The sequence below is a fragment of the Delphinapterus leucas genome, chromosome 12 (assembly GCF_059928025.1).
Source record: "Delphinapterus leucas isolate spDelLeu-1000000601 "Yukka" chromosome 12, BTC_Dleu_Yukka2, whole genome shotgun sequence".
In the NCBI taxonomy this organism is placed as follows: domain Eukaryota; kingdom Metazoa; phylum Chordata; class Mammalia; order Artiodactyla; family Monodontidae; genus Delphinapterus; species Delphinapterus leucas.
In genome coordinates, this window is record NC_143140.1 from 38,580,006 (window position 1) to 38,595,079 (window position 15,074).

The following is a 15,074-nucleotide window of genomic DNA, read 5'->3' on the forward strand; positions in this document are numbered from 1 at the left end:
AGGAAGACATGGCCTAATAAACAATATATAGGATATTTTGAAGCATATTATTTGCATGACAATTAAATATCTTAATAATATACTATACCTTACAGGTAGCTGAACAGAATGGTGCTAAGTCAAGCGTCAGTGGGAAATCTACATGTCTGTTTACTTTGCGAAGACTCAGGCCAGCCTCAAAAAACAACAACAACAAATTTTTCTTAATGTAACAAACTTAATCTAGATCATTGCGTTTGTTAATTAAAACCAAAAGAGGAATCCTAGGGCTTCCCTGGTGGCGCAGTGGTTGAGAGTCCGCCTGCCGGTGCAGGGGACGCGGGTTTGTGCCCCGGTCCGGGCGAATTCCGCATGCCGCGGGGCGGCTGGGTCCGCTGGGTCCGCTGGGTCCGTGAGCCATGGCCGCTGGGCCTGCGCGTCCGGAGCCTGTGCTCCGCAGCGGGAGAGGCCACAACAGTGAGAGGCCCGCATACCGCAAAGAAAAAAAAAAAAAAAGAGGAATCCTTGACCTTTTTTCATAGATATAAAAATATGACTAATGAACAGTCCAAAACTGATATATGACTAAGTTCTCAATTAGGTTTCATAAACTGTTATTGCAAAGATCATTCATTTACATGGGTATTTTTACCACAAACAATATGAAAATAATCGCTTTCACTGTGCCTTTCAACACTTACGGGAAAATAAATTCAATGTGATAAAAGCTCAGCTACTGATACATATGCTATCATAAAAATGTACTCAACTGAAGAGTCAGGAGTCTGGTGTTCTAGGCCTAACTCAACGACTGGTTAACTGTTGTCTTGACTCTAGACAACCTCATCTAGATCAAGGCAGAAAACGGGTATAAATGGATTATATTAGGTCCCTTCAGTTCTAAAATTCAGTGATATTCATTCATTAAAAAGAGAAAAATCTGAACACTCAAATCATTTTAACGGTAAAAGTAAACATTACATATTATATAAATCAAAATGAATATTCATGCTGTTAAGCAAGCTCTATTTCTTTCCCTACTTTTAGTTTCCAAAGGCAGGCCTTGAAAAATGTACACTTTGCATTTCAGTAATGATAAAAATTTGCTGATAGACCACCGAAGATATTGGATAAGAAACCCACAAATAGAAACAGACTCTCTTGGAATAACAAGATACTTAAATCTGAGTTGTTTGGGTCGACAAAATTAACAGATGCAACCTTTTATGCAAAGCTTTCATGACTTACTTCAACGACTAGTCTTTTTATTTGCATACTAATCACATAACTTTTACTACAGTTCTGTTGCCTATTTCTTACCTTTAAAGAAAAAAAAAACAAAACCTTATTTTTTGACCAAAATATAGCCACATAGTGATTTGCATTTTCAAGTAATCTTTAGAAGTCTTAACATGATATCAGACATGAAATTATGAAGTCATATGTCTGGAATAATTATTTAATATGTATTTAATTTGTTTGCCTCCTTTCTTCTCATCAGGTGACCTCTATAAGCAGCTGGTACCAGCACTGTCTGAGATCATTTCAGGCTAATGTGTCCTCCCCAGACGGTACTTTGCTATTGAGAAATTACCCCTTATTAGAAGAGACTTCTATCAACACTATTATAATCTTTGCCAATTTGGACAGGCTAAAAAAGGAATCTCACTGCCATTTTATTTTGCATTTGTTTTGCTGGAAAGAGTGGACCTTTCATACTTTCTTGGAATTTTTACTTCTTCTATGAACTGTCAATTCATGTTCTTTACCATTTTTACTATTAGAGTCTTGATATTTTTCTTATTGATCTTTAAGAGCTCTTTACATACTTACAATATTAATCATTTGCCATATTTATGACAAAGAGCTCTATCTTGTTGAGATTTGCCTTTCAGTGTTGTGGATGTTTCTGATATACAACTCTAAAGTTACTACAGGGAAACAGGCTTTCAGGGACACTGAAAAACTAGAAGCAAAGACATTGCTTAGAGAATCTGATCCGTAAAATTCACAGTCCCAGAGAATGAGAACGTGGCTTTGCAGACATTACATTTAGGCTGAGAACCAGAAGGGACCGAGATATCTATTAAAATCTCCCTTTAAGGGCATGAATTCTCTCTGTAAGTTGTTCCTAAAAGGGATGCAAGTACCAAATATAAAATAACTGTGCTACATCATTCTCAGATCTGGCATGACCCTATCTCATTCATACAGAGTCACTGCAGATATACACCTTCTATTTCACATTCTGATGTAATGAGACTCAATACATCTGCTTCTGCTCTCCATGGCCATTTCATCTCCACTGGGTTTCTGTAATGTTGGCTATAGAAAATCAAGAACTTAATCGAATTTCCATGGATAGGGATGGGGGTATAGAGAAAAATCTCTTTCTGCCCATCTGTGGCCCACCTGAAATGTTGCAAATATATACTCAAAGCTTTCAATCTCTTCCCTTGAGATTTCTTTCAAGGGTTTTATACTTAGAAAATCTTTCACACAGAGGTCAGGTTAATAATTTTCATCAAGTTTTCTTCTAGTCTTTTGATAATTTGTTTCATACAATTAAAAAACATTTATCTGAAAATAGTATTGATATATATGGTCTGGAAGGAAGCTCTAAATTTTTATTTCTTCAAACACCCATCTTTCCTAAGTCCTTTACTGAGTAATCTAGCCTCTTCCCCAACTGATTTGAGATTCATCCTGTACCATAACAAAAGAGCTTTAAATTATACTCAAATTTTATTTATTGACAATTCTGACCATACTGTTTTAATTATTAAAGTTTCTTCCAGAGAAACTTTAAAATCGTTTTATCAAATGCAAAACCAAAAAAAACAAAAAACAGAGAGACAAGGCATTGAATTAAAACTATGAACAATTAGATAAAAACTTGATACATTATATTTAGGTTCTCTCCCATTAGTCCTACAAGAGTGGGGCCTGCCTTGCAGCCCTTTTTGCAATTGGTCCCAGCCAACCACACCCAGCCCACGTACAACTCTCACTGGAATGAAAGCTCAGAAAGTTATGTGCACCTTGTTATTTCTCTGCTTCTAAGGGTTCTTAATAAATCTTATTTTCCATTCACACACACGCGTGTGCACACGCACGCATGCCGCTGAGGTTCCGACCACCTAAATCTTCAAATATTGTGAATTAAACAATCTTATTTAGAAAAGTCTTGTAAGCTATTATGGATGAAAAAGCAATAAATCTTATATGACAAATTTTTTTAAAATATTTATTTATTTGGCTGCCAAGTCTTTGTTGCGGCGGCATGTGCAATCTTTAGTTGCAGTATGTGGACTCTTAGTTCCCTGACCGGGGATGGAACCCAGGCCCGCCTTGGGAGCACCGAGTTTTAACCACTGGACCACCGGGGAAGTCCCTCATATGACAAATTTTTAAATTCAATAAATTACTGTCTAATCCTTGACAGTAATTTACAAGACTTAGGGCTCTGCAAAACATATGATGAAAATTTGTATAGTGTTACTAAAGGGAATTTACCTGATGAAATCTTTTAAGATGGAGAATTAGGATAGCTGGAACAGCAGAAATGAGCAATTGCTTCCTGGCATTAGTATAAACCCCTCCTGCTTTCTTTTCTGCATAAAGTACAAGATAACAAAGTTACTTGTAAATTTCCATCTTATACATTATCTACCCTATAATACAGTAAACATTTAAATAGAAGCATCATACCACATTTTCAAAAATGTTAAAAAAGAAATTAGACCTCTGATTACAGGGAGCCTCTACTCGTCCCCAAAACTCCACTAATATGAAAGGGAGTATTTTTTAAGACACACACTTATAAGTAGAAAGAATAGGGGAGGTGACACTTGCAACATAACTTTGGAAACTGGAAAGCAAATAGACCAGTAGTGACTTATGTCAATGCCCGCCAGTCAAAGAACAACAGAAACACACCTGTAGTTGAAAAAACTGGGTCATTACTCATTGCAGTGAAAAGAGATCATGTATCATGGGAATGATGGGTCATTTCAATAAGAGGTTGTTAGAAAAGACTTGTGATAGGATTTGAATATGGCTAATTGCATATTTAACTTGGATTAATGTAAGCTGGCATTTCTTCCTCTCCCATATAGACATTTCTTTAATTACTAATGTATTAATCATGTCTTTATTCTGATGCTTTGACATCTGGAGGCTTGCTGACACTGGAAAGGGCCTTTCCCAGATCTAGCTAATTCCTAGATACTAAACAACTTAAGCGTGCCTTTCATATGCAAAACAACCAATCCAAAACCCATATCCCAACCACCTCCTTTATTGAGCTCTAATAACTCTAGGCCACTATTCGCCTGCCCTAATCACACCAGAGCCAGGTACCAGACAGCTAGGGACAGCCCCTATACTGCAGCATTTTCCCCCTTGCTCCCTCTGTCTCCTGACCAACACTGGTGCTTCCCCTTGTGGCCCTGTGTGGCGTGGCTCAGCATGCCTCCTCCTCTTGGGAACTATAAGTAATAAACTATCTGTTCAGTGGCAATCGTCTCCTTATCTGTTAGACTCATCATACCTGAATAATAAAACCTGCATTTTGAAACAACTAGTCACTAAGTAATCAGAGTGTTCTCTCCATTTAATCAAGGCTAGAGGTACACCAGAAATTTCTTACTTGACAAATCCCCCTTTTCTACTTTTCTCTGGTCAACAAAATAGTTATTATATTGCTAGCTTTATAACATACAGTTACTTAAAATCTTCAAATTTATATCTTATGATATGACTTTATACTAGATTGATGGGATTTATGAAGAACATTAATCTCACTAGTGTTGTAATTTTAAGTTTTACAGAATCTTTTTCTGGAAAGATTTCAGATAGCTAGTTCCCCGAAATAAGATTATGTGGGTCTGCATTTTCGAGGCAGAGATGGATACTTCCTGTCCTTCAATTTATTTCAACAAAAATCTACTGAAAAGTCACTCTGCCCAGTCAGTGTCTTCAGTGTTGAGGTACAAATATGATAAGACAACCCCTGCCTCCAAGCAGCTAAAGTACGCAGACAAGGTTCTTAGACTCCTCTTTGTGGGATCTATAACCCACTAGTCACTGTTTATCAGATAATCCATGAACACTTTAAAAAAATTAAGCTAAATATTTACCTGCAGAACTGGTTTCCTTTGGGTACTTCTGTTTCTTTTCAGTACAGCTCTCACACAGAAGCTTGTTGTTCCCCATTAGTAATTCCATAGATGTAAACTGATAGAGACAGGACTGAATTGAACATTCTTTAGAAGTGGTTATATAGCTCTGAGAAAGGGTCTGAAAAGCATTTTGGGGGCTGTAAGACACCATATGCTTGCCCTCTGAAAAACACAAATTATTTGAAACGTTTAGTGGCTGATTTTCTCTGTCAAAATCCCTATCTCCAGTTCCAGTGCTGCTCAGATGAAGTTCAGAAATAGCTCCAGCCACTCCCTCATCACCACCGTCACCCTCCTTGGTGAGTGGTTCACTCTCTGACGGATGGCGAAGGTGTCCATTTGTGTGCACATAGTATCCACTGCTGGATCTCAACAACGAAGTCTGCTTAGGAGCACTTTCAGACTCTGAAGCCTCACTGTCAGCACCAACACTACTTTCAGAAAGGCTGGCTTCTTTCTCACTGCCGTCGGTAGGGCTTTCAGTCAGAGCCGACTCAGTGTGCACGATGCTTGCAAACGATGAGGAGTCTCTATTCATTTCAAGGTTTTCATTTTTCTGGTATATGACAACAGCTTTATCTTCTCCAGGTGACAATTTTCTTGTACATTTTCTGCCATGAATTAGTTGATTCTGTAAGTTGATAGTGTTTTCAGAGAAAAGAATCTTGTGACCTTACTGAAAATAAATGCCAGTAAGTCTTATTTAAACATTCGACAATTTCTAAAGTACTATTTCTAGTACCTCTGAAATCCATTTCCTAAATCTACCCAAAGTACAATCAATAGAAGATATGCTAACAAAGAGCTCTAATTTGAAAATAAACTTTTACACAAGAAACCGACAATAATGGTTACCTATTCATGGAGAGGGAACAGGACTTTTGTAGAACAGTGCTATGAAGGAGGCTTTTCAAGTGTAAACCTTTGCATAATCTCTGTAGTCTTGCCCCTTAAAGGACCTTCTAATAGAGTAAATTAAATCTGGTAATACATCAATTTGCCAAGTTAGTACAAATCATATCATGTAAAAAAGTGTTTTTTTAATGAGGTGCAAATTCAGATTGATGTCTTTAAATGTATACGGCATAATTCATCAACCAGGTATGTCCCTAGAGAAATAATGGGTCTAGACAATGGTCATCAGTGACTGATAACATTACAGAAAGAGAAACATCAAACATGATGTGCACCTCCTGATGGAAATATACACCACCACTTAAAAGTTTTCTTGCCAAAAATTAAATAAATAATCAAACTTAAACCTAATAAGGCTCTAACTGCCTTAGAGAGGAAACAAAAGGAACAGAGGCACCTCTTAACAACATGCAGATGAATTACTGCATGCAAAATGAATTACCACAACATACAAACTGAATTACTATAGCATGCAAAATGAAACACTATTGATGTGGGAATGTGAGAGACTGCTGAAAAAAATGATATGATCACTTCAACAAATAAATTGCAAAGAAAAAAAAAGGTGGAATCTGTGGATTAAAAGACATTTAAAAGACATGGCAATCTATAGATCTTTTTTAGATCCTAAATTCAAATATGCTTTCAAAAGCAAAAACAAGTATTTTATGAGACAACTGCAGAAATTTTAATTATGACTAGATGTTTATGTTATTAAGAAGTTTTAAATATTTTAGGTACAGTAATGATACAATAGTTATGTCTTTAAAAAGCATCTTTTAGAGATATACATTTAAGTATATGATATATTGGGGATTTATTTCAAAATAATCTAGGATGGTGAGGAGGAAAATGTGGGATAGATACAGATAAAACATGGTTAGCTGTGAGATGATAACTATGATGCTGAGAAATGGGTACATGGGAGTTTATCATACTTCCTTACTTTTGTGTACTTTTGAAATTTTTTTTAATAAAAAGTTTTAAAAAACAGATGTCTCACAAATGCATATAATCTTACCTTATCTTTAGATGAAGAATGCTTCTTGGTGGCTCTAGGTTGATGAGTATTTTCTATAGTAATAGTGCCACTGTATTCACCATTATCTGTGTCCTGTAAACTTCTATATTTACTCATTCTTCCCAAAAGTACAGGTTTTGAAACCTATTAGATACCATATATATAACACAAAACTTCTTTAGGAAATAAATTCTGGATATCATCTACTTTTTAAAATTTCTAATTCATCTGAAATGTAATTTCCTAAACATTAATTCTCAAAATATGAAGCATAAAAGTTTAAATTCCTTGAGAATAAGAACTATATCATAGGGGCTTCCCTGGTGGCACAGTGGTTGAGAATCCGCCTACCAATGCAGGGGACATGGGTTCGAGCTCCGATCCAGGAAGATCCCACATGCCGCGGAGCAACTAAGCCCGTGCGCCACAACTACTGAGCCTGTGCTCTAGAGCCCGCGAGCCACAACTACTGAGCCCGTGTGCCGCAACTACTGAAGCCCGCACACCTAGAGCCCGTGCTCTGCCACAAGAGAAGCCACCGCAATGAGAAGCCTGCGCACTGCAATGAAAAGTAGCCCCCGCTCGCCGCAACTAGAGAAAGCCTGTGCACAGCAACAAAGACCCAACACAGCCAAAAATAAATAAATAAATTTATATATATATAAAAGAACTATATCATACTTTACGCATACATATACAAACTCCAATATCACATACACTGTACAAACTCAATTACTGTATATAAAAAGTAATGACGCTCAGATGTCTAATAATATACTCAACAAATGCCTAAATATATGAATTTATAAATGCCCTTCACAAAAAGACTTAAGTTTTTTTCTCCTTACCCTTTCTTCTATTATAGGAAGTGAAATATCAATAAAAGGATCTTTTACTGTGGAGATCTTAAAAAGAAAACATATTGAGAGCTTCAGTTAGAATTCTAATATAGACAATGTAGTTTTGTAAAGTCTTAAAGAAATCAAACTTCCCAGGCAACTAAAATCTTAAGTTAAAAAACGTTCCTGGAACAAACAGTAATTTAATTGGGTATAGCAACACATATTGTTAATCAAAACAAGATATCCCAAAACGTCAATAAATGCAACCCAGCTGAATTTTATAATACTGTTAATATGACTAACCTGTAATACATAAAGTAACTAAAATAAACTGTGTTTAATAAAAGTGATTAACTGAAGATATAAACATATTTTTGGTGAAATTATGGCCATAACATAAATAAAATATGAAATGTTAAGAAAAAAGCCAGAGAGCTTGACTGTGTTTTGTAGATTCTTTAGGATAATTCTATTTTAAAAGATACTTGGGCTTCCCTGGTGGCGCAGTGGTTGAGAGTCCGCCTGCCGATGCTGGGGACACGGGTTCGTGCCCCGGTCCGGGGAGCCATGGCCGCAGAGCCTGCGCGTCCGGAGCCTGTGCTCCGCAACGGGACAGGCCACAGCGGTGAGAGGCCCGCGTACCGCAAAAAAAAAAAAAAAGTAGATCAGCCTAAATTGTGTTATGACATTAAATTATTTCTATTGGGAGTACAATTTAGGGCAATGCATAATTATATTAACATAGTTACTCTCTTCACAGAAGTTTCTCTTTCATTTTCAATCCAAATGAGTAGCTAACACATTGGAGCATATTAAAATAGGCTAAATGAACTTCACAGGTGTGTCAAGAGGAAAAATTAGATAACACGTTTACTTAAAAAAATTATACATTATGTTTATTTTCTAGGAGTGAAGGATATATTTTTAAAAGACTTTTTAAAACTACTGTGTAGTCATGTGTGACAAATAAAAATAAATGACTGGAGATGATTACATGTGAAAGAAAACCATAAAAACAATGTGACCATATCTATCCCATGTTGAAGTGAATTCCAAAGTACCTACATTTGCACATTCTTCACACATGACTGTGCTAGTTAATTCACCAATAAAGATACGATCTATGAAGTTCATTTTCACACCTTCTCTTCCATATGCTGTAAAAATAATACTTTTAATGCAAAAAACATGTCAACCATTAACCTAACAATGTAATAGGCTTTTTTCCCATTGAATCAAAAGAAATCTGAATAAGGCAGATATCCAGGACCATATTTAATAATATATGTCACTATACGATGTTATAATGTCTTTCTCCTTTACCATTCCACAGAGAAAATGTGACTATCAACTACTGTAGTCTCAAAGAAATAGCAAGCTGTTCTTAAACTTAAGAAGTAAAATAATTAGAGTATTAACCACTATTCATACCACACTCAACTGCTCCAACTAAACCCTTTAAAGCCTCTGTGCCTATCCTAGAGGCAGATAGAGGGATGGGAAAAGAGATTATGATTTAGGACTACAGATGCCAGGACCATAACTATGGAAACAACAGAGTAGTAAAAGACAAGTAAACACTGCATAGGATAAAGAACTAACATGGCAATTACTAACTCAGTTATATATGTAACTCCTGTTACATAAAAATGTTAAAATTATTCCCTTTGGGAAATATTTATAAATAAAAGAAAATTATACTTATGATTTGCTTCAAAATAATATGTAGTTGGGGGAGAACAGATGAAACATAATACACCATAAATTGAATGTAATTTAAGCGGGGTGATGGGCACACAGGTACATGGTCTTCATTATACTAGTCTCTCTAATGGAAGTTTGAAATTTTCCATAGTAAACCATGGGGAAAAACATATTAAAAAAACATATTCACTCCTCTTTCAAACTTTTCTTCTATCCTTTTTTGATCTCTACCTTCAAATTTCATGCAAACATTTTAAATCATTTTAGAACATTACTTGAAGCACTGAATGACAGAGCAGACTTTTATCTGGATATATCAATAAATATTTATTAATTATGATGATAACTATTTAGAAGTTATGTTAAACTAAGATGTTTCATTAACAAAACTTGTACAAGGGATTGAAAATAGGTTAAGATTACAAAACTGGAAAGAAGTGAAGGAATAAATGAGCAGTTATTCTAAACATGCACTAGATGGCACTATCTGAAAACAAGAGAACAAGTATACTTGAGAGTGTATTTTTCAAAATCTTGAACATTTAACTGCACATAAAGTTTTGTCATATACAATCATAATGTATGTATATTTGTTTATAAATTACAGACGTGTAGTATGTACACATAATGCTACCAAAAACACCAGATGTTAAAAAAGAGAGTAAAATACAAATAATATTTTTAAACATTTTCTATAAATGATGACTACACGTTACCACTAGTTACTATCTCAAGGCAGAATATACGTTCCAGACAAGGTAAATCGTTAATAACAAGGGATATAAATCCACACTTAAATACTGATCACTGTAAATGATCATCTTTGATTAGTTAATCACGGTTTCTGCCTCATATTTTGGCTGATGAAGACTCAACATTAGGAGTAGACATGTATGCTTGATTTAATAGTACTCTCATAAATAATGGTTTCCTTGCATTTGGAGCAATTTTTGGAGAATTTTTGGAGCACTGAAGCATTTTGTCTGGTTAAGACTAGACAATATCCATAAATCCACCTATCTAAGTACACTTCAACTGCAAAATGATACAATGTGATAAAAGTGAACTTCTAAGCGAGGTTGCTACTTTCAACAACCTTTCAAGTCTCCCATAAGATACTTCACTTAAGGGCATCAGTGTCAATCTGTATATTTGATATTATTTTTATTTTTTAAAATTCACATGGATTCTAACATTTTCTTTCGATGACTCATTAGACTGTCTTGCAGCCACAGGAGTAAGTACACCCTCCTTTTAAGGCCATTAGTTCACATAATGCTCAGTTCCTTTCCCTGCCCCCAAAAGAAACTTACAGTATTTTCTTCTAGAAAAAAGTTTTAATAGTGAAAGAGTCAACATACCTTTGACTTTTTTTCTCGTTTCATCATCAGCAGTTTTAGTAGTTGGGTTGTTAAATGCTTTGAGAATGCCAGCTTGTATTCGCTATAAAACAAAGTAATAAGAATTTATTAAGAATCTATACGAGAATATATTCTTTCAAAGCATTATTTTGTGTTCCTGTAAATAGGATCTGGTTTTAGTGCCAATCAACTCAAGCTTCATCCTCTTAATAAGAGGAGGACTTTCAAACAGCAAGGTACAGTGGATCTCAGTTCCCTAGTAAAATAAAATGACTGAATTTTAAAAAATATCAAATATGTCCTTTCTTCTAGTTCTAAAATTCCATTAATGAATAATGCTCTAATGCCAAATCCTCCCCCAAACAAAAGTCAAGATTCCCAAGTTTAGGTTCTCTCTTGGGTTTAAAGCATTTTCCTCAGTCGACAAAAAGCAAGCAGCCTAGTTTCATTTTGCTTATAGGTTTAGAGTAAGTTCTCCTTTTCCCTTCTCTCCCCTATCTCTCCCCGTCTCCTGCCCCCTCTCTTCCTCTCCCCCACTCTGTCCCTAAAATGATTTACTCCTTAATTAGGACAAAAAGTAACAAATAGACCATAGGAAATTTCTTACCTATGAAGAAAATCTTAATATAAATATATAAGAAGCTATTAAACTGGTCACTATGACCTCCATGTAGATTATTTTACTTATATACATAGATGACTAAAGTCCAGAATATTCTCCACAGCAAGAGCCCAAATCTTAACTGTTGTTTTATTTGAATTTAGTTGTCAATAACAATCATGTGTTAAGGTCATTAGCAACTCTTAGTAAATGATAAGGTTTATGGTTCCACATCTCTTGCATGTGTTTTAGGAAAGATCCAACCTCACAGAAAACTCTCAGAATAAAACTATATATATTCCAAAAATAAAGACATTTAAGCTAATAAATTATCATCTTTTACACTAATTATGGTCCTACTTAGTGGATGAATTTAATCTTCTTTAATTCACATTTTAACAGTGGGGTGAGGGGAAAGCTTATTAATTATTCTTCAAAATATATTTTTTAAGTAAAGTCTTAATCACAGGTTTTCATATATGTGAAACCACTGTTAGACCTGGACATCTTCGTGTGAAAATGATACATAAATCTGCTATTAAAAAATTATTATGTCAGAGAAATTAAACCCAACTGCAGACTTCCCAGAGAATAATAAAACTTTGCATATCAGAATCCAAGATACTTCCCACCGTTCAGAAGAAAATTCACAACTTTATATATTTAAATCAGTTGAAAAGAATAAAAACAAATGAATTAAGCAGCCAACTTATAAATTTAGAAAAGGACATCAAACCAAACAAAAGTATAAGGAAAGAGTTAATGAAGATAAAAGTAGAAATTGAAGAGAATAAATGAATCGAAAGCTGACTCTTTTTTTTTTATTTTGCGGTACGCGGGCCTCTCACTGCTGTCGCCTCTCCCGCTGCGGAGCACAGGCTCCGGACGCGCAGGCTCAGCGGCCATGGCTCACGGGCCCAGCCGCTCCGCGGCATGTGGGATCTTCCCGGACCGGGGCACAAACCCATGTCCCCTGCATCGGCAGGCAGACTCTCAACCACTGCGCCACCAGGGAAGCACCCCCAGTTTTATAAAACTAAACAATATATTATTTAAGCATACAGAGGTAGCTCTCAGAAACTATAAGAAAAAGCAGTGGAATGATTTCTGTAAAAGTCAAAATAGTGGTTGCCTCTGATGAGGAAGAAGTATTTGAAAAAAAGAAGTAGGTAGTTTTTATGGTACTAATAACATTCTTTTTCTTTTTTTTTTTAACTCTGGGGGTGGTGGTAGGGAGAAGTGCTAATAATATTTATAATAATATTATGCTTTAAACTATATGTATATTGGTACACATTCTTCTGTATGTGTGATATGTTTTACAATAAGTTTTTAACACCCTCCCCCAATAATTATGAAAGTGAGTTTTGTTTATTAACTAGCCTATGATCAGCACATTTTATTTCCTAGAACTGCTCACTATTCTCTTCAAGTGTTGTTTTGAAAGTTAATGCAATGTATACCTTACATATATACAAAGTAGGGTAGAAAAGTGAACATACAGCAATCCATACCATGTCACACTCTCCTGAAATATATGTGAAGGAAACTGAAATAATGTGTCCCAGAAGCTATTAAGTATTGAAATAATCTCCAATTCAGACTCAATAAACTTGAAAGTTTATATCATTTGGATATTGTCCAAGCTAAACTTGACTTTTATACCTTGAACAGAGAACTTATTAAACTAAAATATGAAAATTAGAATGGTGTGAATTCCATGTAAGAGAAACTTTTAATGGACTAAAATGAAAGATGCCAATAAATACCCATGTTCACCTATAAATATTTAATATAACTGTAAAAAGCCTCTCCAGCCACTGAAGATAAAGCCTCTAATTCAACTTAGAAGTCTATAAATTTATTCTACAATTTTGAACATTCAGATGACTTTCAATAGAATTTAATGAGCCTTTACCATACTCTAAAATGTAAGCTATGATATCACACTTCTAAAAAAGAGTAAAAACAATTAAGCTGTTTAAATTATTGACTTTTAAACTATTAGACTTTTGCTTTTTTATTTTATCCTAGCCACAAATTTATATTCTCTGCTCTAAACTGTTAAAGAGTTAATAGGTAGTTCATCAAGCTGAATAAAATAAATAGGCTTAGGTCCATCTCCAACCTTTCATTGTTGTGCTTTGAACCATTTAGGTTTAAAAAAAAAAAAGACTTTGGTTAGGGAGTGACTAACAACCACAGCACATAAATCATTTAGCAGTACCCATGTTCGACTAGTTCAAATCTCCATGTTAAACTTCTTTCAAAAATAATGCAAACACTCATAATTTAAGTTAGCTGAGATATTCTACCTTTAAAATAATCTTACCCAGTAATGTATTAAAGCGATATATCTTTGATAATGCAAATGTAATTATCATTAATTTAGAGATAGCTCAAATTAAAAGGAAAAAAGTAAAGAAGCATATATTTCTAAGGTAAAAAGGCTGCCTATAAAAGAAGTTCTTATTGTGAATTTTATTTTATTTCACACATAAAAAATTTAGAATTTTTGCACAAATGATCCCTTTCTTTAGCTCTCTACTCAGCGAGTTATATTCCTCGACTTCAGAGTCATAAGAAAAAGACCCTAATGAAACAATATGAAAAGAGGTCAGTAGTTTTTAATCATCACTGGAAGAGTCTGGTGGCAGACATACCGCTGTAGCCTTCCTTCAAGCAAAAAACACATGGCAGAGACAAACTACAACAGCAGCCCGATTAACAGCTGCGGAGTTCCCAGGCCAGACAATGCAGCTCCTGCTTGGGTACTCACTGTAACTGACTGGCACGACTGTCCTTGCTTACGAGACTGAATAGATCCACAGACTTGACATTTTAATTCTGCCACACCATCTAAAACCCTCAAATAAAGGAAGAAAGATAAGAGCTTTCAAAAACCAATGTTTCCTGCTGTACTGCCTGAGTTTTCAAGATACTGTGAATCATCATAATGTATCATTATGACAAAAGAATAATTTAATTGTAACAAAGAATGCCATCAAGTAATACAAGTAAAACAGAAAAAAAAATTATAGGGATAGATTTTATTGTTTTATTTGTAATATCAGCAGAGAAAAACATTGTAAAGAGTGACTTTTAATTCCATTTACAATGATACATGACCACCATGTAGCAAATGTATCCTGCAAATCATAGGGGAAAAAATATTTTTCTAGCAACTGATGGTTTGAATTAATCCTAAAGTAACTACTATGTCATCTGTAGGCTCAGAAGGTCAAAATGCATTTACTACTCATAACACAAAGACAGAGCATCTCTTTCCACCTTACTACCTTGCATCAACCCCTTCAATAAGAGTATCAATATATCATAGTTATTAAATCAGAGTTAATACTTTTTTCAAATAGTGAAATAATTATGGTTAAATTTTAAATAGCAAGCTTAAAAAATGGGTGATTTATACTAGTCACTGATGACCAAGAATTAAAATTAAACTTTAAT

General features: G+C 34.9%; 1 protein-coding gene across 5 annotated transcripts in view; it reads right to left on the reverse strand.

The window, feature by feature from the left end:
• Window positions 1–15,074, reverse strand: part of USP45 (ubiquitin specific peptidase 45) — a 64,170-nt gene that overhangs the window by 7,298 nt on the left and 41,798 nt on the right. For 4 of the 5 annotated variants that reach the window (XM_022553185.2, XM_089921884.1, XM_089921883.1 and 1 more), the window contains 7 exons: window positions 11,006–11,087; window positions 9,006–9,097; window positions 7,947–8,003; window positions 7,099–7,242; window positions 5,121–5,793; window positions 3,496–3,593; window positions 89–175 (listed from right to left, as the gene is read on the reverse strand). In XM_022553185.2, the coding sequence (XP_022408893.1) occupies window positions 89–175; window positions 3,496–3,593; window positions 5,121–5,793; window positions 7,099–7,242; window positions 7,947–8,003; window positions 9,006–9,097; window positions 11,006–11,087 (1,233 nt within the window). The remainder of the gene's footprint in view (window positions 1–88; window positions 176–3,495; window positions 3,594–5,120; window positions 5,794–7,098; window positions 7,243–7,946; window positions 8,004–9,005; window positions 9,098–11,005; window positions 11,088–15,074) is intronic. The other variant, XM_089921886.1, reaches the window with a different exon arrangement.